Below are 27031 nucleotides of genomic sequence, written 5' to 3' on the forward strand. Positions count from 1 at the left end.
TTAGTCTTTTACATCCGACCTGGAAAACCTCGCAGCCACTTTTATTTGTTATAGTGTACCGTGCTCCTGGCCCGTATTCTGAATTTGTATCTGAATTCTCAGAGTTTTTATCCAGTTTAGTTCTTAAATCAGATAAAGTTATTATTGTAGGCGATTTTAACATTCATGTCGACGTTGATAATGACTCCCTGGCTACCGCGTTTATCTCATTATTAGACTCCATTGGCTTCAGTCAGGGTGTACATGAACCCACTCATTGTTTTAACCATACCCTCGATCTAGTTCTGACGTATGGAATTGAAATTGATAACCTAAAAGTCTTTCCACAGAATCCCTCGCTATTGGATCATTATCTGATTACTTTTGATTTCTTTTTACCCGATTACACGCCACTCAGCAACAGTTACTATACTAGATGTTTATCAGATAGTGCTGTCGCAAAATTTAAGGAAAAGATTACTCCGTCGTTAAATTCAATACCAAGTCCCTCAGTAACAGAGGTTTCCTGTACCGACTTTGATCATTTTGTCGATAGCGCCGTAGGCTTGCTGCGAACAACACTTGACTCTGTAGCTCCTCTTAAAAAGAAGTTAAAAAAGCAAAGAAAGTTCGCTCCTTGGTATAACTCTCAAACCCGTAAGTTAAAACAAATATCGCGAAAAGTTGAAAGGAATTGGCGATTAACCAAACTGGAAGAATCTCGTTTAATCTGGACAGACAGTCTCAAAACTTATAAGAGGGGCCTCCGCAATGCCAGAGCAAACTATTACTCAGCATTAATAGAAGAAAACAAGAACAACCCCAGGTTTCTTTTCAGCACTGTAGCCAGGCTGACTGAGAGTCAAAGCTCTATTGAGCCTTGTATTCCTTTAGCCCTTAGCAGTAATGATTTTATGAGCTTTTTTAATGACAAAATTCTAACTATTAGAGGCAAAATTCATGACCTCCTGTCCTCAGATAGTACCTATCTAACCTCAAACACAGCTGTAAGACCTAATATATATTTAGATTGCTTCTCCCCAATTTCTCTTCAAGAACTGACAGCAGTGATTTCTTCATCTAAATCATCAACGTGTCTCTTAGACCCCATCCCAACTAGGCTACTTAAGGAGGTCTTTCCTTTAGTTAACACTCATATATTAGATATGATCAATATATCCTTATTAACAGGCTATGTACCACAGTCTTTTAAGGTAGCTGTAATTAAACCTCTACTAAAAAAGCCCACCCTGGATCCAGAGGTGTTAGCCAACTATAGACCAATATCTAATCTTCCCTTTATGTCAAAGATCCTTGAGAAAGTAGTCGCAGACCAGCTGTGTGATTTTCTCCATGATAATAATTTATTTGAGGAATTTCAGTCAGGATTTAGAGTGCATCATAGCACTGAGACAGCACTAGTTAAAATTACAAATGACCTTCTGATTGCTTCAGACAAAGGACTTGTCTCTGTACTTGTTTTATTAGATCTTAGTGCGGCGTTTGACACAATTGACCATCAAATTCTACTGCAGAGACTGGATCACTTAATTGGCCTAAAAGGTTCTGCACTAAGCTGGTTTAAACCTTATTTATCTGATCGTTTTCAGTTTGTTGACGTTCATAATGAATCATCCTTACGTACCAAAGTTTGTTTTGGAGTTCCGCAAGGTTCTGTGCTCGGACCAATCCTATTTACTCTATATATGCTTCCTTTAGGTAACATCATTAGAAATCACTCTATAAATTTCCATTGTTATGCGAATGATACTCAGCTGTATTTATCGATGAAGCCAGAAGAAAGTAATCAATTAACTAAACTCCATAACTGCCTTAAAGACATAAAAACTTGGATGAGCACCAATTTCCTGATGTTAAATACAGACAAAACTGAAGTTATTGTTCTTGGCCCCAAACAACTCAGAGACTCTTTATCTGATGACATAGTTTCTCTAGATGGCATTGCTCTGGCCTCTAGCACTACCGTAAGAAACCTCGGAGTAATATTTGATCAAGATTTGTCTTTTAATTCTCATTTAAAACAAACCTCACGGACTGCATTTTTTCATCTGCGTAATATTGTGAAAATTAGGCCTATCCTGACCCGAAAAGATGCAGAAAAATTGGTCCACACTTTTGTTACCTCTAGGCTGGATTACTGTAACTCTCTATTATCAGGTAGCTCTAGTAAGTCCTTAAAAACTTTCCAGCTAATTCAGAATGCAGCAGCACGTGTACTAACAGGAACTAAGAAACAAGATCATATTTCTCCTGTTTTAGCTTCTCTGCACTGGCTCCCTGTAAAATCCAGAATTGAATTTAAAATCCTACTGTTAACTTATAAAGCTCTAAATGGTCAAGCTCCATCATATCTTAGAGAGCTCATAGTGCCATATTATCCCACCAGAACACTGCGCTCTGAGAACGCAGGGTTACTCGTGGTCCCTAAAGTCTCCAAAAGTAGATCAGGAGCCAGAGCCTTCAGCTATCAGGCTCCTCTCCTGTGGAATCATCTTCCTGTTACGGTCCGGGAGGCAGACACCGTCTCCACATTTAAGACTAGACTTAAGACTTTCCTCTTTGATAAAGCTTATAGTTAGGGCTGGCTCAGGCTTGCCCTGTACCAGCCCCTAGTTAGGCTGACTTAGGCCTAGTCTGCCGGAGGACCCCCCTATAATACACCGGGCACCTTCTCTCCTTCTCTCTCTCTCTCCTTCTCTCTCTCTCTCTCTCTCTCTTGTATTCTATTACTGCATCTTGCTAACTCGGCCATTCTGGATGTCACTAACTCGGCTTCTTCTCCGGAGCCTTTGTGCTCCACTGTCTCTCAGATTAACTCATATCGCAGCGGTGCCTGGACAGCGTGACGTGTGTGGTTGTGCTGCTGCCGTGGTCCTGCCAGATGCCTCCTGCTGCTGCTGCCATCATTAGTCATTAGTCATACTTCTACTGTTATAATACACATATGACTATTGTCACACATGTATACTGCCAGATATTAATACATACTTTCAACATATTGTACCACAGTAGCCAGAACTATAACTATAATATTACTACTTTCATTAATGTTGTTGTAAGCTACTGTCATTACCTGCATCTCTCTCTCTGTCTCTCTCTCTGTCTCATTGTGTCATACGGATTACTGTTAATTTATTATGCTGATCTGTTCTGTACGACATCTATTGCACGTCTGTCCGTCCTGGAAGAGGGATCCCTCCTCAGTTGCTCTTCCTGAGGTTTCTACCGTTTTTTTTCCCCGTTAAAGGGTTTTTTTTTGGGGAGTTTTTCCTGATCAGCTGTGAGGGTCATAAGGACAGAGGGATGTCGTATGCTGTAAAGCCCTGTGAGGCAAATTGTGATTTGTGATATTGGGCTCTATAAATAAAATTGATTGATTGATTGATTGATTGATTGAAAATCTGACACAACATGATGAGGATCGTTATCTTACAAAAAAAATTGCTAGTCTACATTATTATTATTATTCAAACACTGTTTAAATAATAATAATAATTATTATTATTATTGTTATTATTATTATTGTTCAAACATTGTTTGAATAAAATCTGTTTGAACTTTTAGAGACACAGAAACTGTTGGACCTGATTTGATCTCTTCACACTGATTATTGCAGCAGACTTTATTCCTGTCTCAATCTAAAAACCGACCAACAACTTCAGACCAATCAGAACTCAGCTGCTCGCCTTTTAACCAGAACCAAGATGTCCGACCACGTCACAGCAGTTTCAGTCTCGTTACATCGACTTCCTGTTTGTTTTAGGATAAACTTTAAAATCTTATTCATTAAATTTCAGGCTCTTTGTGGCTCCAGATCACATCACAGACCTGTTAGTCCCGTATGAACCTCTAAATAGTCTGAGATCCTCAGGCAGAGGTCTTCTGTCTGTCCAGAGTCCAGACTGAAGACCAAAGGGGGGCAGAGGCTTAGAATCAGGCCTTGAGACTCTGAACGACCTGCAGAGGATTTAAATCTGTCTGAGTCTCTGCTAAAAACACTTAGTTTGATTGTTCAGCGCTGCGGTTTACACGTCTGAACTTTTCTACAGCCGTGTTAGTAACATGTGGCGTGTAGGACCTTCCCTTCAATCGCTTTGATAAACTCTAAAGTCAGGAAAATATTATTTTGAGGGTTGTAAATTAATTCTTCCTCCCAAAGGACCCAAATATGAGCACATCTATATTCAGGAGCAAAACTCGCTCTCGTACAGGAGCCTTTACATCGTTTATGTACTTTATCTTAAAGTGACAACCCACTCAGTGAGTTCCAAGAGAAAACCAGCAGGGGGCGTGATCTTCACATTTTAACTGAATGACTGAAACATGTTTTGGTAATAAAGAGACAACGTACAGAAATGACAAAGAAAGTGTTGTTTATTTCATGTTTACAACTAAACAAATTGAACAAAATTGAACTTTCATAATTGTAAAAAGTATGTGCTCAGTAACCTTCCTAACGTACCTGTTATTACAAAATCGTTCCCCTACAGAGCCGGAGGGACGCCGTTATAGACGTGCACATGTGCAAGTACTAGGGCTGTAACGGTACGTGTATTTGTGTCCCCCTGTGAGACTTTCGGTTCGGCACGACCCTGTACCGAATTATGGGGCGCAGGATATTATTTTATTTTATTTTGTTTTATTTTAATTCAGTTTTTGTGAGCTGAACCATTTAAAATATCTAGTTCCCCGACGGACATAATTGAGTGACGGACGAGTCCAACCGTAAATCTCCGCTTTCACTTTGTGCAGCACATTCTCGCATTTGGATAACGTGGCAAGTGAGCCTGACGAACCTGAAGACCAACCCGCAATCCTTAAGTCCTCCGTTTGGGAACACTTTGGTTTCAGGGTAAAATACGAAGATGGAAATAAACAAGTGGGCAAGACAAAAGCAGTGTGCTGACACTGCAGAACAGCGGTCGGGTATGTACTTGGAAACACGTCTAACATGCTAACGCATCTAAAGCGACACCACCCTAGTTTGAACATCTAGAAAGCAATTTGGTGCAAACTACGATATCGCCATCGTTTAAAAAGAAAGAGCGTTTCCCTGACCATCACGCTAAAGAAATAACCAACGCCATTGGAGTTTTCATAGCAGCCGATCTACGACCGTGCTCCGTCGTTGAAAACAGAGGATTCAAACACATGATGAAGGTGATTGAGCCGCAGTTTAAAGTGCCTTCTCGTCCCTACATGAGTGAAGTCATCATACCACGTCTGTATAAACAAGTTAAAGCCACTGTTGTTCATTCAAAAATGTGTAAAATAAAAAGCAAGATTTTATTTTTTAAATTTTACATATTTCTATTTTCATTCAAACAATGTAAAAAAGCAGAATTTTATATATATTTGTTTCATTCAAAAATTGTGTAAAAAGAGTTAACTGCTGTGGTGATATGTTTTAATAAGGTTACCAATAAGTAAAAGATATTTAATAGTTGTCTATTTTTTTCATTACTGTACCGAAAAAAGGGCGGCACGGTGGTGTGGTGGTTAGCACTCTCGCCTCACAGCAAGAGGGTTGCCGGTTCGATCCCGGGCGTGGGAGCCCTTCTGTGCGGAGTTTGCATGTTCTCCCCGTGTCAGCGTGGGTTCTCTCCGGGCACTCCGGCTTCCTCCCACAGTCCAAAGACATGCAGATTGGGGACTAGGTTAATTGATGACTCTAAATTGTCCGTAGGTGTGAACGTGAGTGTGAATGGTTGTCTGTCTCTATGTGTCAGCCCTGTGATAGTCTGGCGACCTGTCCAGGGTGTACCGTGCCTCTCGCCCAATGTCAGCTGGGATAGGCTCCGCCCCCCCGCGACCCTCAAGAGGATGAAGCGGTTAGAAGATGAATGAATGAATGTACAGAAAAAAACCGAACCGTGACTTGTGTACCGTTACAGCCCTAGCAAGTACCAGACTCTCAGTTGTATGTTGTACAGACAGAGATTGTTAAAGACATATTTTAGATCGCTGTTGTGAAAATAACGTTAGTCTTGTGTTCGCAGTTCCTTGTTTAAAGCAGAAATAGAAACTTTTCTACTACTTAGCGCATTAGCTCGTTAGCTAATGCTGTCTCCTGATCAGCTCCTTAATCCTAGATCAATAGAGAATATAGGAACATTTTAGGAGGAGCACTGAGAGGAAACATGTTCTGTGTTGAGATGATCAGACACACGATGGATCATACATGTTGGTTTCTGGCTGCAGCAAGTTTACATAAGTTTATCATGTTGATTAAAAATGTCTCTGCCTGTTGATACTTTGACTCCGATTAGTGCTGAAATGATCCTGAGGACAGGGACATGAAACCCCCGGGGACAGAGAAGACAAGTGTCCTGACTCTAAGTCAGACCCCGCTGACCCAGGCTGTGATCTGCTTCTCCGCTACAAGAACCAGAGGAAGGGCGGGACATCAGTGGGCGGAGACTGTTGGCCTTCTTCCAGCGTCCAGACACCCCTGGATGTGGAGACGTGGACTTTGAAGTGGAAATTATGACTTTTCAGCTAACTTAGCTAACATGCTAACTGTGCTCACTAAAACTGCAGCCAGAAACAAACAATTATGGTTCACTGTCCATTAACTGTCTAATTATTTAAACAAAGAACACACCTTCCTGCGGTGGTCCTTCTACAATGAGCCGCGGTTGAAGTTACTGTATTCTGTTAAGATCAGGAAGTTGATACGTAGACGCTAGCTAGCATTAGCGTAGCTAGTTAGTTGCAATGTTGACTCCTCCCACTGACTGTGAAGTGATTGGCAGAATTAGAAATTGACAGGGGATTGTGAGCCTCTGATTGGCCACATTAAAAATGATTGACAGTTGACCCGCCCTCTCTAGCATGCCCACACACACTCTAAAACGGCATCTCTCCGGCTGTGCCCCATGACGTTTGTCAGCTCTGTCCCTCGTTTTTCAACATGAAAAAAGAAACACCTACAAATTTGTGAGTCGCACACCAGTGAATCGTTGTAAAAGCTCGCACTGACTCAAAAAGGTCACAGTTTGGAGCTCTGGATGAATCTGTTCCTGCTCCACACAGCGCCTGAAGTTAATGTTTTCTTCACTTGATTATTGTTCTAACAGTTTTAAACCAGATGGACGTTCTCTGGTCTCTTTCCAAAAATCACTGTCAACACTATCATCAGTATCAGACTGTAAGTTTGGATCTGGATCTGAGTCCTTGGCTGGTTTTGGTCCTCCACAGTCGTCTCCATCAGCGTCAGACAGATGACCAACACAATGATGGTGTTTAAAGCTAGTGTACCAGGTGAACCGTCGGTCGCACACGCTGCAGTCGAACGGTTTCTCTCCCGTGTGGACTCTTGTGTGATGAGCCAAGTTGTCCTTCCGAGGGAATCTTTTCCCACACTCGGAGCAACTGAATGGTTTCTCTCCCGTGTGAGTTCTCATGTGTCTTTTCAGGTGTCCACTACCGATGAAGCCGCTGCCGCAGACTGAGCAACGTAATGGTTTCTCACCTGAGTGGATTTTGAGATGTGCTTGTAAATGTTTGCTCCCTGGAAATGATTTCCCACAGACAGAGCAGCTGAATGGTTTCTCTGAATCTGAAGGAGGTTCTCTGGTCTCTGTCCAATCGTTGCTGTCGTCAGTCTCAGCTTCAGAAGATTCTCCATCAGTGTCTGGCTGTAAATCTGGATCTGAGTTCCCAGCTGGTCCTGGTTCTCCACAGCCCTCTCTGGCGGCGTCAGACTGGCGGCCGACACACTTGTGGTCTTTCAGCTGATAGTACCAGGTGAACTTTTTGTTGCAGACTCTGCAGCCAAAGATTTTGTGGACCTCCAAATGTTTGGTCAGAGTCCGTCTCCAGGCGAACTCCTGACCGCACATCGGGCACCTAAACTGGGTCTGTCCCGTGTGGACCCTCATGTGCTGGATTAAAACCTCGCTGTCGATGAAGCTGGCATTACACACTGAGCAGTGGAATGGTGTCTCTCCTGTGTTACTCATCAAATGAGAATCTAACTTCTTATCTCTAACTGACCAACCAAACAGTTTCTCCCCCGTGTGACAAGCCATGTGGGATCGTAAACGTTCACACTTCACAAAGGTTTTACCACACACTACGCAACCGAATGGTTTCTCCCCTGCGTATGACTTCCTGTGCGTCTGCAGAGTGTGACTGTCTTCAAATCTGTGACGTGGTTTCTCCTCAGTCTCAGAGACATCCTCTGTTTTCACCAAGGGAGGCTGCTGACGAATATCTTGGTCAACAACGCTGGGTTCAGTTTTGGTCTTGACATCAGAGACTCTTTTATTACTCAGATACGTGAAACCTGATGAATGCTGCCTGGTCTCTCTCCAAAACTCACTGTCATCAGTCTCAGGTCCAAACAAATCTCCTGGTTGTAAACCTGGACCTGAATGCGAGTTCCTAGCTGGTTCTGGTCCTCCACAGACCTCTCTTTCAGCTTCTGTCTCCATCTTTAGAGTCGAGCTGTTAACTGGAGGCTCCGCCCCTCTGTTCTCCTCAATCTGATGAAAACGTGAGAACTGACGACCACGGTACTGATGGTTTCTGAGCCAAGTGATCGTTTGTGATTTCTCTCCTGTATGAGTCCTCATGTGTCGGTCCAGACCCCCCTTGAAACCAAATCTTTTCCCACACTCAGAGCAGCTAAACGGTTTCTCTCCTGTGTGAGATCTGGCATGTATTTTCAAATGCGTCTTGCGGCCAAATCTTTTCCCGCACTCGGAGCAGGAGAACGGTTTTTCTCCCGTGTGGAACTTCATGTGTCTCGTCAGATTTCCCTTGATGCCAAATCTTTTCCCGCACTCAAAGCAGCCGAACTGTTTCTCCCCTGTGTGAGTCACCATATGTTTCTGTAAGTTACCGCTCTCCGTAAAAGATTTCCCACAAATAGAGCAGCTAAACCGTTTCTCTCCTGTGTGAGTTGTCACATGTCTTTTCAGACTTCCCTTGGTGCTAAATCGTCTCCCGCATCCGGAGCAACTGAATGGTTTCTCTCCTGTGTGGATTTTCATGTGCGTTTGTAAACTTTCGTTCTCTGTGAAAGATTTCATGCAGGCGGAGCAACTGTATGGTTTCTCTCCTGTGTGGGTTCTCATGTGTCTCTTCAGATGTGCCTTGATGCGAAATCTTTTCCCGCACTCGGAGCAGCTGAACGGTTTTTCTCCCGTATGGATTCTCACGTGTTCCTTCAGGATCCTTTTGAGGCCAAATTTTTTACCACACTCAGAGCAACTGAACGGTTTCTCTCCATCTCTGACAGACACATCATCATTTTTCAAAGAGTTTAAACCCGATGGAGGTTCTCTGGTCTCCGTCCAATCATCGCTGTCATCAGTCTCAGCTTCAGATGAGTCTTCAGGCACTGGTCCTGGTCCTGGTCCTGGTCCTCCACAGTGGTGCCTCTCAGACTGAGGTTTCTCTTCATCGTCTTCACTCTTCACAGGGACAGGAGTGAATGTGAACTTGGTGATATCAGCCTCCTCCAGCCCTTGAAGCTGCTCTCCCTCCTGACTGCTCCACAGTTCCTCCTCTTCCTCTTTAATGTGTGGGGGCTCTGGGTCCTCCTGGTCCACACTGGAGCTCCACTCCTGCTGCTCCTCTTTAACAGCGATCACTGTTTGGACGTCTGGAGTTGAAGCTGAAACACAGACAGACAGTTGTTAGTGTATATTCGGACATTTCAACTCCATTATCGAACATAAATTACCAAACATTTTAAGGTTCCTCAAATTAGCGAGAAGCTACAGCTCCTTTTTTGCAGATTCGCATAGTTTGTGAAACACTCTTAGTCTGGCCCCTCCCCTATGACCTGACCAGGAGCTACAGCCCCTGACAGCAAAGCTCCCTGGGACACAAGTGTAGCACCACATTAAGGCAGCGAATTTTAAAAGTAAAAGTCCTGCAATCAAAATCTGACTCAATCTAATCAGCCACACTGATGAATCGGGAGACCTCTCATGGGCATGAGGAAACAAGTATTCAATTATGGACGTCACTCTTCGTTCAGCGTATGCAGCACTCGTCACCACAGGGTGAGAGTTTACTTGTAATGGTGGGTGGAGTGGTGTGTGACATCACGGCATGTGGTTCAGTCATAAAGCAGTCAAATAAAGCTTGATGAATATTTCATTGTTATTGCACACAAATATTAAAAAGATCAAGTCAACATTAATAACCATTAAGAAATAATTACACATTTACATTTTTCAAAAAATATCAATAGACTTTAACTCCTCTTAACTTCTTTAACTGCTTTAAAGCTGGCCCTTGGCATCTGTAATAAAATGGAGAGTCTCGTACTGGTGCTTAAATCTTTATTTCTCCATATGCACCGTGAAAACTATAAGTTGAAATACAAAAAAAGGTTAATTTACACGCTCATGAATTACAAGACAAATTTACAAACATTTCACACACAAAAATACATTCATAAACAAAGCTAATATTATGATTAAAATACAGAATAAACACCCCAAATTGAACAAATACACCAAGCAAAACGTACCTCATTCCACTACCAAGGGGGCTAATTGTTTGATATTGTCTGTTGGGGCCGTCTACTTCTCTACCAATAAACAAAACAACAGCGGTACATAGAAGGCCTCCAACAGCGGTGATAGTTGCCACAATGGAAATAAAACTCAACACATGGGGTAAACTTACTCTATATTAACCAGGAAATCAGGAATCAGCGGCGGGGAACCGGAGCAGCACAGACGCCACGCCAAACCGAAGCAAACAAAGTGTGTGCAGTGCAGGCGATGAGGAAGCGGCACACAGGCGGAAACTATACAACTTGATTACTTCCTCACCTTCCCACACTTGCAGTTTCTACATCAACAATACAGGACTGCCACCTAGTGGCCGTTCCAAATAATTCACTGTCATTCACACTCCCACCAATCATGTTATGATGAATTTATAACCACACGAATCATACATGATTTTTAAAATAAGTGCCTGACTAGAAGGGCCTATAATGTTTTTGACAACACTGAATTGATTCACACGTTAACAGTTTGGCATAAAAACATTACACCGCAATTCAGTCACTCTCAAGAAGGAGAACCAACTTCTGAATGGGCCTTTCGAGGATGGTAGGTTTGGGAGGGCCATCTGATTTTGCTGGTGGTTTCTGATCTGCAACTTGTACCTTGACCTTACAAACTAGTCCATCACTTCCTTGTACGGTTTCGACCACTCGTCCCAGCTGCCACTGGTTTCTTGGAAGAGTATCATCCTTGATAATAACAATGTCATCTACTTTAAGGTTGCGCCGAGGCACGTGCCACTACTGCCGTTTAGAAATGTTCAAGAGGTATTCCCTCTTCCAACGGCTCCAGAACTGTTCAATCAAATACTGCACTTGTCGCCACCGTTTTGTTGCATACATATCTTCCTTTACGAATTTCCCAGGAGGCGGGGAGGCGATTTTGGTTTTCATCAGAATAAGATGGTTGGGGGTCAAAGGCTCTAGTGATTTTGGATCGTTAATTCCATCTATATTCAACGGACGGCTGTTAACGATGCCCATAGCTTCATAGAACAGAGTTTGCAGTGAGGCGTCATCAAGTCTACCTGGACAGAGAGAGAGTGTGGCATTTAACACATTTCGCACAGTCCGGATTTGGCGCTCCCAGACGCCACCGGCATGACTTGCTGCAGGGGCGCTGAAGATGAACTCGCATTGCTTATCAGCTAGGTAAACTTCCAGTTGGCTGGGGTCACACTGCTTTAGTGCTTCTCTGAGCTCATTTCTGGCTCCCACAAAGTTTGTGCCCTGATCACAGCGGAGTTGGCGCACAGCTCCTCTGAGGCTAATGAAACACCTTAAAGCATTGATAAAACGTGTCTGTCGACAGATCTTCGAGCATTTTGATATGAACAGCTCAAGAAGAGAAGCAAGTTAGGATCAGTCCATACCTCTTGTATTCCTTGCGTGCCCTCTTGATGAAGAATGGGCCAAACACATCCATACCACAGTATGTGAACGGAGCCGAGACTTCAATGCGTTCCCTTGGGAGCTCAGCCATTCGTTGCTCCTCTGCTGGACGTCGGAGCCTCCTGCATCTCACACAGTTGTATATCAGCTTGGCGACTGATTTGCTCCCACCAATGACCCAAAACCCACTGGCTCTGAGCTCCATTTGAGTTTGACTTCGGCCTTGATGATAAATTCTGTTATGGTAATAAGACAGAATGAGCTTGGTAATGTGAGAGTTTTTTGGAAGGATAACTGGATGTTTTAGTTCTTGGCTAAGAGATGACTACTTTAACCTCCCACCAATCCGAAGGATTCCCTTGTCTACAACAGGATCGAGGCGAAAAAGAGGACTAGAACTAGGAAGGCTGCCTCCTCTTTCCAGCGTTTTCATCTTTTGAGCAAAGGCTTGCTGCTGGGCAAGTTTAATAACTACTTCAGCCGCTCTGCCTCGTTCATCTATAATCACATAATCACTGTGGTGTTCTTGCTTAGATGCCAGCCTCTTGATTCTTGCAACAACCTTGAGAAGCCTTGTCCAGGAAGAAAATCGACTCAAACTGCTGAGCATGTCCATACAATTACTGGTGGTGGTTGTATTTACTGTATTTACTGCTCTGATCTCAGGGTCACCAACCAGCAATTCAGCTGAAGGGGTGAGTCTTGGTTTCACTTCTTGCTCCCACAAAAACTTGGGTCCTGACATCCAGCTAGTTGAGGAGATGTCAGAGGCATCAAGCCCTCTAGAGGCATAGTCCGCTGGATTTTCTGATGTATCAACATAATGCCACCGACTGGGATCCGTTTTTTCCTTTATCACTTGGAGGCGATTTGCAACAAAAACATGAAACCTTCTTGCATCGTTATTGATATATGCCAATACGACTTGAGAGTCTGTCCAAAAGAACTCCTCATCAATTTTCATTTCCAATTCATTTTTCAACATGACACTTGTTCTGGTGGCGACCACAGCGGCAGAAAGTTCTAATCTTGGAATGCTCATGATTCTTGTAGGTGCTACTCTCGCCTTGGCCATCACAAGGCTGCAGTGGACTTCATTTCTGTTAATGTACCTTATATAGGAACATGCACCATAGCCAACATTACCGGCATCCGAAAAGTGATGTAGTTCTGGTCCTCAAAATGTTGCTGAAGTCATGTGGGTGATAACATCTTGGAATTGTAACTGCTCTCAATTTCTGGAGACCACTCTTCCACTCCTCCCACCGTGGATATAAGTCCTTAGGAAGGGGCTCATCCCATCCAATACCCATACGACACAGTTCCTGTAAAATGCACTTTCCACGCAAGGTGAATGGAGAGAAAAATCCAAGCGGATCAAACAGAGAAGCGATGACTGAGAGAATACCACGGCAAGTGGAAGGCTGGTCCTTAAAGTTGACGTCGAAACTGAAGGTGTCATGTTCTACTGACCACTGAATCCCAAGAGCACGTCCAACAGATGTCGCATCCAGGCTGAGATCAAGGGATTTAGCAGTTGTCGCCCTCTCTGTGGGGTCAACACTGTTGAGGACTTCTTGCTTGTTTGAATTGAACTTGTGCAGATGTAGACCTCCCCTTTTGCACAACCTTTGTGCTTCAACAATCAAGTCCTTAGCTTCTTTGATTGAAGGGACGCTGGTTAGGCCGTCGTCTACATAAAAGTTCTTTTCAACAAAGGCTGATGCTAAGGGATGATCAGACTTGTATTGTTGAGCCAAGTACTTAAGGCCAAAGTTGGCACAGCCAGGGGATGAGGCAGCGCCAAAAAGGTGAACCATCATCCAATATTCTTGTGGTTCTGTTTCCAGATCTGCACTATCCCACCAGAGAAACCTCAGATAGTTCCGTACTTTAGGAGAGACAAAAAACAGGTGAAACATCCTTTCAATATCACAGACCACGGCCACACTCTCTTTCCAGAAATGACAAAGCACACCCACAAAGGAGTTAATCAAGTCAGGGCCAGTCAACAGGGTGTCATTTAGAGAGACTCCACAGAACGTTGCTGAGCAATCAAAAACCACCCTTAGCTTGTCTGGATTTTGTGGGTGGTATACACCGTGGTGGGGTATATACCACACAGTCTCTCCCTCAGATGTCGTCGGGGGGGGGGCAAGTTCTGCGTCACCTCTTTTGATGATTTCCTCCATGAATGCCTTATAATGGTCATAATACTGGTTGTTGGCCTTCAATTTCCTCCTTAGATGTTGCAAACGAACAACAGCCAGTTTTTTGTTATTTGGGAGTGAAGGAAGAGTGCTACTCTTGAAGGGGAGGGAAAGCTCATAATGTCCATCTTCTCTCTGCTTTATGTTATCACTAAGGAGTTGTATAAAATGAACATCGTCTTGTGACACATATTTGTCTTCATAACTCTTCTCATTGAAATCTGACTCAAGGATCTTAAGAATGTCAGTGGCTGATGGTACTGGCACTTCCTTCACTGCGACTCAATGTACGAAGCTCTGGTTTCCCTGTCTGTCAAGATGGAGGTTGGATGATCCAGTTATACTCCACCCAAGCTCAGTTCTCTGTGCAAAAGGTTCATTTTTGCCGCCTCTAATGACCTCCAGAGGTGCTAGTGCTGAGGGACAATCATATCCGATGAGCAGTCCCACTTCGTACTCTTGCAGTGGGGATAGTTTGTCGGCCAGGTGTCTCAAGTGTGGCCACTGCAGTGCTGTCTTGTCAGTTGGGATATGAGATCTGTCCACTGGGATAAAATCCCTATAGTAGGCCTTATGTAGTTGAATGTGGGTTTCAGAGTGGGTTCCTCTAATTTGCAGGCCATGTGGCCAGCAGTCATTGTGCTCAGCTTCAATTGCACAGATTGTGCATTCACATTTATTTCACTGAGCAGATCATCCAAAATAAAGGTTGAGTCACTCTGCATGTCAAGTAAGGCATAAGTGAGTACCTCTCTGTGTGGCTCTTCTACTGATGACAAAAACACTGGTACAATATTGGACGTGGAAGAAGAACTTTGAGTCACAGCATGTGACAATACATTGTGGACTTCCTGACTTGCACTGTCTTCAGCGGGAGCAGGATTTTGCTCCAATGCTACCACAGACGAGTTACCCCTCTCTTCATGGCAGGCAGGTAGGATGACGCTGTCCACATGTAGTGCATGCGTGTCGCCTTTTGCAGTCCTTTATGACATGTCCTTTCCACAGGCAGCCAAAGCAAAGTTGGTTCTCTCGAATAAATACCCTTTTGTCCTCAATGGTTTTTTCAGCAAAGGTAGGGCATTTAGCCACACCATGTGTATCATCCTCACAGACTAATCAAGGTGGTTTTGGCTTAAAGTGAGTTCTATGCATCCCTGCAGAGGAATTATTAAATTGGGTGCTCGTATTAAAGGTGTTAGCTCTTTTGGGTAATCTATCATCCACGGGTTTGGGATTCAACAGAAATGGGCAGGCAATGGGATTGCATGCTATACGAGTTTCTTTTTGCATAAAATCTGTAAAATGCAAAAAGCTTGGGTAGTTGTCAGATGCATCCAGCTCATCCACGACAATTCTGCTCCATTGGCGCATAATCCAGTCGGGTAATTTCTTAAGTAATTTATGATTTTCCTCACAGTCACTTAGGATATCTAATCCTTTCACATGGGGCATAGCCTCAGCACAGCCTTTTAAGAAATCTGCAGATTCTCTGAGGGCAAAGGGGTCGCTTCCGCTGATCTTTGGCCATTTCAAAAGTCTGCCTCGAAAAGCCTTTTGAACAATAAATGGATTTCCATATCTCTCCTGCAATAGTGCCCAAGCACTGTAATGGGCATCTTCAGAATTCCTATAAAAGAATCCCTCCACGGCTTTGCGTGCCTCTCCTGCAAGATAGTGTTTAAGATAGAGCATCTTCCCACAAGCTGGGAGGGGCTTCTGATCAATGAGGGCCATGAAAGAAATTTTCCAGTCAATAAATTTTAAAGGGTCACCAGAAAATGTTGGCAGTTCGGGGAGAGGCAGATGGTTTACACTTAAAGAGCTTGCAATGGCTTGAGCTAGGTTGACTGTGTCTTGATTTGATGTTTCAGGAAGTGTCTGATGAGGCTGGAATGGCACGGCCCTTGGGTTTAGTGAATCTCTGGATTCCATTCTTTGATGAACAGACAGAATCTCAACAAGATCACTCTCTTCTCCATGATTCCTTACTCCATCTTCAAAATTCTTATAAGCCCTCACCCGGGCTGCTGCTACTTCAATCTCCTTTTCTGCCTCTAGCTGTTTCAACCTTGACTTCTCCTCTTCCCGCTTCAGGTGCATTTCAGCTTCCTTCTGCTTCATTTCAGTCAACATTTTTGTTTCTTTTAGTTTCCATTCATTCTCCAGTTTACACATTTTTGCTTGTTGAGCTTGGATTTTCCGCATTGCTTTTGCTTGTTCCAGTTTTACTACAAGTTCTACTTCAGCATCAGCCCGTTTACTAGAGACTGTCGAGTGGGAGGAAGAGTGAGTTGAGGATGTCTCAGAAATTACTGTCTCTGTGTTAGTGCATCCAAAGATAGACCCGTAATCCTTTTTATTCAGCATCATCCTGACCCGCTCCTTCTCCAGTTCATCATTAAAGGACTCTTCTATAGTCCCTTTTCTTTTGACCACAAATTCATAGATCTCAGCTGTGAGGGAGACACAGGCATCCATTTTCTTAGTGATCTCTGGAGTGGAGGTGCAGTTGCGTCTAATGGGCTCATAGAGTTGGCACACTGCGTCATGTTTAACCTTTATGTTTTGTTGAATGTTGTCGAGGTTGTCCAGTGAACAGAATGCCTTTAGTTTTTGTTTGGCCCTCTCTTCACGCAACTCTCGACCCTTATCAGTTAAAATTCTTTCACGAGAGCTGGACTTGGATGGTTGGCCGGTGAGATTGTCTATCTCTTGTGATTTAAGTGACATTTTGAATAGTTTGTTTTACTTTAAATATCTGAATTTAGGCCTGTGGGTTATAAATTCACCAAGCAATGCATCAACACATTTGCAAATTATTGACACTAAAAATTAGCATTAAACTGTGACCACAAACATACATGAGCGCTATGAGCATTAAACAGATATATTGCACTTTACCCTTTCAACCCTTTCATTTAAAAAGGACATTGTAAACATATCATTTAATTACGGTTAAAAGACAGTCTTTACCAGGTATTTAAAACTCTTAAACCTTTGATAATTATAGGCTTGTTTCTTGAAATTTATCTCATAGGTGACATTCAGTGCATTGTTCCATTGCTGTTCCTTTATTGTTTCAGTCCAAATCTCTCATTGCATATTTAGCCGACCTTAGAGTGTAGGTACCGTCCATTTACTGGTCTTGTCGGTGTACAAAGGCTGGGTCGGCTGCTGGCATCAGATGACGATAGAAGATGGCTCACACATGATGGTTGAGTTTTCACTATAGCTGGCCCTTGGCATCCGTAATAAAATGGAGAGTCTCGTACTGGTGCTTAAATCTTTATTTCTCCATATGCACCGTGAAAACTATAAGTTGAAATACAAAAAAGGGTTAATTTACACGCTCATGAATTACAAGGCAAATTTACAAACATTTCACACAAAAAAAATACATTTATAAACAAAGCTAATATTATGATTAAAACACCGAATAAACACCCCAAACTGAACAAATACACCAAGCAAAATGTACCTCATTCCACTACCAAGGGGGCTAATTGTTTGATATTGTCTGTTGGGGCCGTCTACTTCTCTACCAATAAACAAAACAACAGCGGTACATAGAAGGCCTCCAACAGCGGTGATAGTTGCCACAATGGAAATAAAACTCAACACATGGGGTAAACTTACTCTATATTAACCAGGAAATCAGGAATCAGCGGCGGGGAACCGGAGCAGCACAGACGCCACGCCAAACCGAAGCAAACAAAGTGTGTGCAGTGCAGGCGATGAGGAAGCGGCACACAGGCGGAAACTATACAACTTGATTACTTCCTCACCTTCCCACACTTGCAGTTTCTACTTCAACAATACAGGACTGCCACCTAGTGGCCGTTCCAAATAATTCACTGTCATTCACATGCTTCTTGAGGTCAAAATACACGACAAAGAAAACAAAGTTAAAAACATTTCACATTTTCAAAATGTATTCAAGAGATCAAAATACTTCAGCTGGGTCGCTGGTCCCGAGTTGGTCTCCTGGCATTTTGGCACATGCTCATTTGCACAGTTGGAATTCCCCTTTGGAACATTTTATTTTCTTTGCTTTGGGAAAAACATTTTGTGTGTACGAGTCGTTTCAGAGGCGGGTCCATTTACTGAGATTCTGACCCCAGCGTTTTCCACTCAGCTGGATTCTGACGTCAGTTCAGACCTAAAAAGAAACAAATTTACATTGAATTCGATCTTACAGCAGAAGAGAACATTTACAGAAAGTAAATGTTCTAAAAAAAACTAGCACTAAAGGGAAATCCAATATTGTTTTGCTATCACAGCTAACATTAGCTAAGGTGCTGAAAAGTTAGCATTTCAGCCAAATCCAATATTTGTTTTGCTACTGAAGCTAACGTTAACTGATGCACTAAAAAGTTAGCATTACAGTAAAATCCAATATCTCTTACCCTACTTGATGGTGTATTTGATTACTTTTGAGGGAGAGAGGGGGCCGTACTGCTCACCTCCATTTTGTGCGCTGAGCAGCGGGCAGCTCTGCCCCACTGATCTCAGAACAGCAGGCACTGATAATTAAAGATAATGTACCTACTCATATGACTATAGGGATTATGGCAATAGGCGAATTTGCCAAAATGTCGAACTATCCCTTTCAGTTATTGTAGCTAATGCACTAAAAAGTTATCATTGCAGAGAAATCAGTATTTGTTTTACTATCACAGCTAATGCTAGCTAATGCACTAGAAAGCTGGAATTACTGGGAGATCTGATATTTGTTTTGCGATTGAAGCTAACATTAGTTTATGGGCTAAAAAGCTACCATTGCAGAGAAATGCAATATGTGTTTTGCTATCACAGCTAATGTTAGCTAATGCAGTAAAATACTAGCATTATCGGGGAAATCCAATTTTGTTTTGTTATCGAAGCTAATGTCAGATGATGCTCTAGAAAGCTAGCATTAGGGAGGAAATCCAATTTTGTTTTTGCTATTGACGCTATCATTAGCTAATGCGCTAAAATGTAAGCGCTACAGAGAAATCCGATATTTGTTATAATATTGCAGCTAACGCTTACTTAGCAACTACACTTAAAAAATAGCATTACGGGGAAAATCCAATTTAGTTCTGCTATCGAAGCTAGTGTTAGCTGATGTGCTGGTAAGCTAGCATTACGGAGGAAATCCCTTTTTTGCTATCACATTAGCTAACATTAGCTAATGCGTTAAAATGTTAGCGTAACAGAGAAATCAAATATTTATTTTGGTATCGCAGGGAACATTAGCTAGTGTAAAAAGTTAGTTTTACAGAGAAATCCTGTTTGTCTTGCTATTGACGCTAACGTTAGGTAATTTCGTAAAACGTTAGTGTTACAGAGAAATCCAATATTTGTTTTGCTATTGAAGCTAACGTTAGCTAATGTCGTAAAACATTAGTGTTACAGAGAAATCCAATATTTGTTTTGCTATTGAAGCTAACGTTAGCTAATGTCGTAAAACATTAGTGTTACAGACAAATCCATTATTTGTTTTGCAATCAAAGCTAACATTAGCTAATGGGCTAAAAAGCTAGCATTTTGCTTTTATTTTTGACTTAGAAAGAAAGTTACTTACCTCAGAAAAACTTGACGCTGCAAGTCTCCTTTTGGATTAAATCGCTGTCACGCAAGCCTGACACGTGGGAAAATGATTTTATTCAGATATCCTCATCATAGCAAGACGGAGCTAGTTGACCAGTTTAGTGTTATATCTGGGGAATTTATTTCATTTGGAAAACCCGAACGTGTCCTCTCAGGTGGACATACAGTGTTAAATAATCTGCTAGTCTGCTATCTGATGTTTTTAGCTATGACATTTTGTTAGCATTTCAGCCCTTGGTTGTACATTATGGTGTTGTAAATGTTAGCTCTGTGTTAGTTCTGTGCTAGCTCTGTGTTAGCTTTGTGTTAGCTCTGTGTTTGCTTTGTGTTAGCTCTGTGTTTGCTTTGTGTTAGCTGTGTGTTAGCTCTGTGTTTGCTTTGTGTTAGCTGTGTGTTAGCTCTGTGTTTGCTGTGTGTTAGCTCTGTGTTTGCTTTGTGTTAGCTCTGTATCAGCTCTGTGTTAGCTCTGTGTTTGCTTTGTGTTAGCTCTGTGTTTGCTTTGTGTTAGCTGTGTGTTAGCTCTGTGTTTGCTTTGTGTTAGCTCTGTGTTTGCTTTGTGTTAGCTGTGTGTTAGCTCTGTGTTTGCTTTGTGTTAGCTGTGTGTTAGCTCTGTGTTTGCTTTGTGTTAGCTCTGTATCAGCTGTGTTAGCTCTGTGTTAGCTCTGTATCAGCTCTGTATCAGCTCTGTTAGCTGTGTGTTAGCTGTGTGTTAGCTCTGTATCAGCTCTGTGTTAGCTCTGTATCAGCTCTGTTAGCTCTGTGTTAGCTCTGTATCAGATTTGTTAGCTCTGTATCAGCTCTGTGTTAGCTTTGTGTTAGCTCTGTATCAGTTCTGTTAGCTCTGTGTTAGCTCTGTATCAGCTCTGTGTTAGCTCTCTGTTAGCTCTGTGTTAGCTTTGTGGTAGCTCTGTATCAGTTCTGTTAGCTCTGTGTTAGCTCTGTATCAGCTCTGTGTTAGCTCTCTGTTAGCTCTGTGTTAGCTCTGTATCAGATTTGTTAGCTCTGTATCAGCTCTGTGTTAGCTTTGTGTTAGCTCTGTATCAGCTCTGTGTTAGCTCTCTGTTAGCTCTGTGTTAGCTTTGTGGTAGCTCTGTATCAGTTCTGTTAGCTCTGTGTTAGCTCTGTATCAGCTCTGTGTTAGCTCTCTGTTAGCTCTGTGTTAGCTTTGTGTTAGCTCTGTATCAGTTCTGTTAGCTCTGTGTTAGCTCTGTAACAGCTCTGTGTTAGCTCTCTGTTAGCTCTGTGTTAGCTTTGTGGTAGCTCTGTATCAGTTCTGTTAGCTCTGTGTTAGCTCTGTATCAGCTCTGTGTTAGCTCTCTGTTAGCTCTGTGTTAGCTCTGTATCAGATTTGTTAGCTCTGTATCAGCTCTGTGTTAGCTTTGTGTTAGCTCTGTATCAGTTCTGTTAGCTCTGTATCAGCTCTGTTTTAGCTCTCTGTTAGCTCTGTGTTAGCTTTGTAGTAGCTCTGTATCAGTTCTGTTAGCTCTGTGTTAGCTCTGTATCAGCTCTGTGTTAGCTCTCTGTTAGCTCTGTGTTAGCTTTGTGTTAGCTCTGTATCAGTTCTGTTAGCTCTGTGTTAGCTCTGTATCAGCTCTGTGTTAGCTCTGTTAGCTCTGTGTTAGCTCTGTATCAGCTCTATGTTTGCTTTGTGTTAGCTGTGTGTTAGCTCTGTGTTTGCTTTGTGTTAGCTGTGTGTTAGCTCTGTGTTTGCTGTGTGTTAGCTCTGTGTTTGCTTTGTGTTAGCTCTGTATCAGCTCTGTGTTAGCTCTGTATCAGCTCTGTATCAGCTCTGTGTTAGCTCTGTGTTAGCTCTGTATCAGCTCTGTTAGCTCTGTGTTAGCTCTGTATCAGCTCTGTGTTAGCTCTGTGTTAGTTCTGTATCAGTTCTGTTAGCTCTGTGTTAGCTTTGTGGTAGCTCTGTATCAGTTCTGTTAGCTCTGTGTTAGCTCTGTATCAGCTCTGTGTTAGCTCTCTGTTAGCTCTGTGTTAGCTTTGTGTTAGCTCTGTATCAGTTCTGTTAGCTCTGTGTTAGCTCTGTAACAGCTCTGTGTTAGCTCTCTGTTAGCTCTGTGTTAGCTTTGTGGTAGCTCTGTATCAGTTCTGTTAGCTCTGTGTTAGCTCTGTATCAGCTCTGTGTTAGCTCTCTGTTAGCTCTGTGTTAGCTCTGTATCAGATTTGTTAGCTCTGTATCAGCTCTGTGTTAGCTTTGTGTTAGCTCTGTATCAGTTCTGTTAGCTCTGTATCAGCTCTGTTTTAGCTCTCTGTTAGCTCTGTGTTAGCTTTGTAGTAGCTCTGTATCAGTTCTGTTAGCTCTGTGTTAGCTCTGTATCAGCTCTGTGTTAGCTCTCTGTTAGCTCTGTGTTAGCTTTGTGTTAGCTCTGTATCAGTTCTGTTAGCTCTGTGTTAGCTCTGTATCAGCTCTGTGTTAGCTCTGTTAGCTCTGTGTTAGCTCTGTATCAGCTCTATGTTTGCTTTGTGTTAGCTGTGTGTTAGCTCTGTGTTTGCTTTGTGTTAGCTGTGTGTTAGCTCTGTGTTTGCTGTGTGTTAGCTCTGTGTTTGCTTTGTGTTAGCTCTGTATCAGCTCTGTGTTAGCTCTGTATCAGCTCTGTATCAGCTCTGTGTTAGCTCTGTGTTAGCTCTGTATCAGCTCTGTTAGCTCTGTGTTAGCTCTGTATCAGCTCTGTGTTAGCTCTGTGTTAGTTCTGTATCAGTTCTGTTAGCTCTGTGTTAGCTCTGCAGTAGGCCCTTCAATGGACCCACTGCAGTTTGCCTACCAGCCTGGCATTGGGGTGGACGACGCCGCCATCTTCCTCCTGCATAGAGCTCTTTCTCACCTGGAGAAGCCTGGAAGCTCTGTGAGAATTATGTTCTTTGATTTCTCCAGCGCTTTCAACACCATACAGCCTGCGCTTCTGAGGGACAAACTGGAGCACATAGGGGTGGCTAATCACCTCACATCCTGGATCCTGGACTACCTCACGGACCGGCCGCAGTATGTCAGGACCCAGGATTGTGTATTGGACTTGGTTGTCTGCAGTACGGGCACCCTACAGGGGACAGTGCCGGCACCGTTCCTCTTCACCCTCTACACTGCAGACTTTTCATACGACACTCCCACCTGTCATCTGCAGAAGTTCTCTGACGACTCTGCCATAGTCGGCCTCATCACAGATGAGTCCTGAACCAGGACTTTGTGGACTGGTGCCTGAGGAACCACCTTCAGATCAACGCGGGGAAAACCAAAGAGCTGATGGTGGATTTCCGCAGACGCAGACTCCTCCCCCCAACACCGGTGAACATCCAGGGAAAGGACATTGAGATAGTGACATCTTATAAATACCTGGGTGTTCATCTTAACAATAAACTGGACTGGACTAATCACATAACAGCACTGTACAGGAAAGGCCAAAGCAGACTCTACCTGCTGAGGCGGCTCAGGTCTTTTGGAGTGCAGGGGGCGCTCCTGAAGACACTGTGGTGGTTTTACGGAGTGGTCTGCTGGGGCAGCAGTGTCTCAGCTGCAGATAGGAAGAGACTGGACAAGCTGATCAAGAAGGCCAGCTCTGTCCTGGGATGCTCTCTGGACTCTGTGCAGGTGGTGGGAGAAAGGAGGATGACAGCCAAGCTGTCGTCTCTGAGGACTAATGACTCCCACCCCATGCAGGAGGAGATAAAAGCTCTGGAGAGCTCCTTCAGCGATAGACTGATTCACCCAAAGTGTGTGAAGGAACACTATCACAGGTCCTTCCTGCCTGCTGCTGTCAGGCTACATAACCAGCACTGCTCACAGTAAACTGCACCATGGACACTTTAGGGACACTATGGACACTTTATGGACACCACAATAAGCATTGCTGCCCCCCATGTTGTTATTTGCACATTCAATATTCACTTGCACTAAATATGTCCACTTTAATCCATTGCTCACCTTTTTTATCCACTGCTCATTATTATTATTATTATTATTATTATTATTATTATTATTATTATTTATTGCTGTTTCTTGTATCTTTTGTACTTTTTTCTGCATGCCTAGTTTTTTCAAGTTTTTAAATATTGAAATCTTTAATTTGACTCTTTCCCCTTGACTGCTGTAACACTGGAATTTCTCAATTATGGGATCAGTAAAGGTGTATCTTATCTTATCTCTTATGAGAAACTGACCCGTTTATTGTTAACAGGGTTAAATAAACAAACTTTAAACATGAACATTAACATTAAATAAAACATATAGCTGGTTTGCTTTGGCTGATTTGGTCCCTTAATAAATAGAAAATAAATCAACACAAGAAATCTTTAAAATGTCTAACATTGAAATTAAAATAGCAGCAAGACTCCACACACTTGTGCTTTGGCCCCTAATAAATAAAAAAAAAGATTAACACCACAAAACATTGTTGACATTTAACAAACAATGCAGCCTTTCCTTTTCAGTTATTTTAGTAGTGTCAATGCCAGTCTGGTGCTGCTGTTTCCTGTGTGTCTGCATGCTGGCCTGGTGGATTGATAGTAAGTGCTGGAGCGGATCACTGGAATGGACTGCTTGAATTGCAGAGCGCTGGGCTGGCCGGAAAACCTGGATTGGACTCTATGAAAAACTGGATTGGAGTTCTTGGATTGGCATTTGTCCATGCAGTCCGATCCAATACCAACGCACGTTTTTTGCTAATATCGGCGGCCGATTCGGATCGGGTCATCCCTACTGTTAGCTCACTGTTAGCTCTGTGTCACCTTTTTTAGCACCGTGTTAGCTCTCTGTTAGCTCTGTGTCACCTTGTTTGGCACCATGTTAGCTCTGTGTCAACTCTGTTAGCTCCGTGTTAGCTCTATTAGCTCAGCGTTAGCTCTTTGTTGGCTCTGATAGCTCTACTAGCTCTGTGTTAGCTCTATGTTAGCTCTATTCTCTCTGTGTAAGATCTATTAGCCCTGTGTTAGATCTGTGTTAGCTCTGTGTTAACGTTGTGTTAGCTCTATTAGCTCCGTGTTAGCTCTGTTAGCTCTTTTTTTATTATTCTTTATTAGCATATATACAGTACAAATTGGCATAGTTTAGTGTGGTACATAAAGAACAAGGAACAGACAAGCCTCGTAATGGGTGTTAAAGATAATGTGGATGAAGAGAAAATTAAAAGTAATAGTTATTAAAAAAAGTTAAATAAGATAAATAACAAAAAGGCAGATAACTAAATAAAAGTAAACTCAGCAGGAATAAGAGGTGAAGATCCTCTGCTGGGCTTCAGCACATTATTTTCCTCCATATATTTCAGTGATGAAAAGTAAAGACACATTTCTTTGTGACAAACATTTGATTTAAATTTCATGAATCTGTTTTATGTATAAAAAAACTTGATGATTGAGTCGATCTCCAGGTTACGTATCAGATCTTTCACACGTAAACCAAACAAAACGTTTTCCTTTGTGAGACGAGAGACGTTGACAAATTGAGGAAACAGACAATAATGCAAATTGTCCCAAAAGACAAAGTTACATTGATAAAATAAATGCTGTGTAGTTTCAGTGTTCGTCACAGAAGGAGCAGTTCTTATGATCGAAACCAAAAACACGTCCTGATCATTCAGCAGATGGTTATTAATGTGACCCTCCTTCACTTCTGGTGCAACAGGAAACTGTTTAGACAAGAACTGTACAATTGAATTTCTGTTTGATGAGAGCGGATATTATTCTTTAACCAGGGTTGTGAAATGAGGTCGTTTTAAAAGGGTGATGTTAGGACCATTCACCAAAGCGAAGGGAGACTGGGGCAAACATTGCTTTGGAATAAATGTTATGACATCACAATAACAGACTGAGGGATTGCTGTGATGACACGTTTGATGTAGACCAAAGGTCGTCAAAGGGCAGAATGTTTCCTGAAGCGTTCAGTCAGTGCAACACACATCATGTTCCTTTTTCTAGAAACTACAGATTGACTTTTCAGCGACACAGACCTGCAGGTCCACACTGAGGTGTTATGGGGCTAAAACTGTCTGCAGATCATTTTCCAATAATGTGGTCCCTGCTGATGGAAGAGGAGCTAATGTAATAACAGTCACATCTGGAGGAGGTTGATGCACCTAACTTCCTGAACACGTGGTTTGAGATGTGAAACCAAAGGCTGTTGTCATTTCTCACGAAGGATCTGAACCAATTCATTCAATATTAATACAGTCTGTATCATTTAAGACCACCTTCTTCATAACCTGTCACCTAATGCAGTGTGTTGTCCTCTTCCTGCTTTATGGCTCAACAGCATTTCTGGGGAGTGACAACAAACAGGCCGCAGCTCCACATCAACATTTCCATCAACAGTAAACGAATCCTGTCTGGGTCCATGTCCCAGTGCCTGTCAGTCAGCAGAGTGACTGCAGCTGTCAGAGAAATGTGGAGCAGAGGGAGTAAACAGTGTCACTTACTGTCCCCGTGTGTCCTCCAGGAGGACATCCTGTCTGGGTCCATGTCCCAGTGTCTCTCAGTCAGCAGCTCAGACTGTCTCCATCCTCCCAAAACACTCTCACTGACAGCAGCAGAAGGAATGAGACGTGTTAGCAGGAGCTAGCTGTGGCTAACGTTAGCAACATTAGCAGTGAAGCTGTTTCCGGCGGGAGAAAGAAAACAAACCTGCTCTTTGTAGTTTTATTTCAGCTTTGAAGTCCACATCCAGCTGTCTGTGACGTCACAAGGTCTTTACTAAACTAAACTCTGGAGCCTTTTCACTCCGCCGTCCTCCGCACGAGACTAATCCAAAGAGCATGGACACCAAGAGGCAAAGCTCAACAGAACGCCCCATAGCAACAGACTCGCCCATGGTTTCGTCCTACCGCCGCCATTTTGGACTGTCAGCAGACCGCAGCAGACCCGCTTGCATACAAAAACACACAGACAAACTGAAGTATATCGCTATTAATTATGCTTACAATGCTACTCACCTCGTCATAGCTTGGTCACAGCTGCTTTTTCACGTTTTTGTAAAGCAAAATATAGACTTTAAAAAAAAACAAAACGAAGAAAAACGGCCTAGATGGCATCTCTACATATTACATCCACTTATGAGAAGATTAACTTCAAAATAAGCCATCATAAGCCAATCTACCAAAAAATAAATAAATAATAAAAAAAACAATATTTTAACTAGAAACACATTAATGGCGACGTCACATAAAGATTGATTTACAGTTTGTACAGTAAGGGGACAGTAATAATAACAATAATAATATATAGGCTATTTTAATATGATATATTTTAATGCTTAAGCAGTAATCAGTTCTGATATAAATGTCCAAGAGGCCATATATAGGCC

The 27031-nt window shown here is 42.6% G+C and overlaps 1 protein-coding gene across 1 annotated transcript; it reads right to left on the reverse strand.

Annotated features, from left to right (window-relative positions):
* Positions 1–4357: 4357 nt before the first annotated feature.
* On the reverse strand, positions 4358–26729 carry LOC117264024 (uncharacterized). The gene is made up of 3 exons (XM_078175776.1): positions 26353–26729; positions 26148–26248; positions 4358–9625 (listed from the first exon to the last, which is right to left on the reverse strand). Exons 2-3 carry the CDS (start codon positions 26188–26190, stop codon positions 7065–7067), a joined length of 2604 nt encoding a protein of 867 aa, XP_078031902.1. The 5' UTR covers positions 26191–26248; positions 26353–26729; the 3' UTR covers positions 4358–7064.
* Between the last annotated feature and the right edge of the window lie 302 nt (positions 26730–27031).

The sequence above is a fragment of the Epinephelus lanceolatus genome, chromosome 16, assembly GCF_041903045.1.
Source record: "Epinephelus lanceolatus isolate andai-2023 chromosome 16, ASM4190304v1, whole genome shotgun sequence".
Classification (NCBI taxonomy): Eukaryota; Metazoa; Chordata; class Actinopteri; order Perciformes; family Serranidae; genus Epinephelus; species Epinephelus lanceolatus.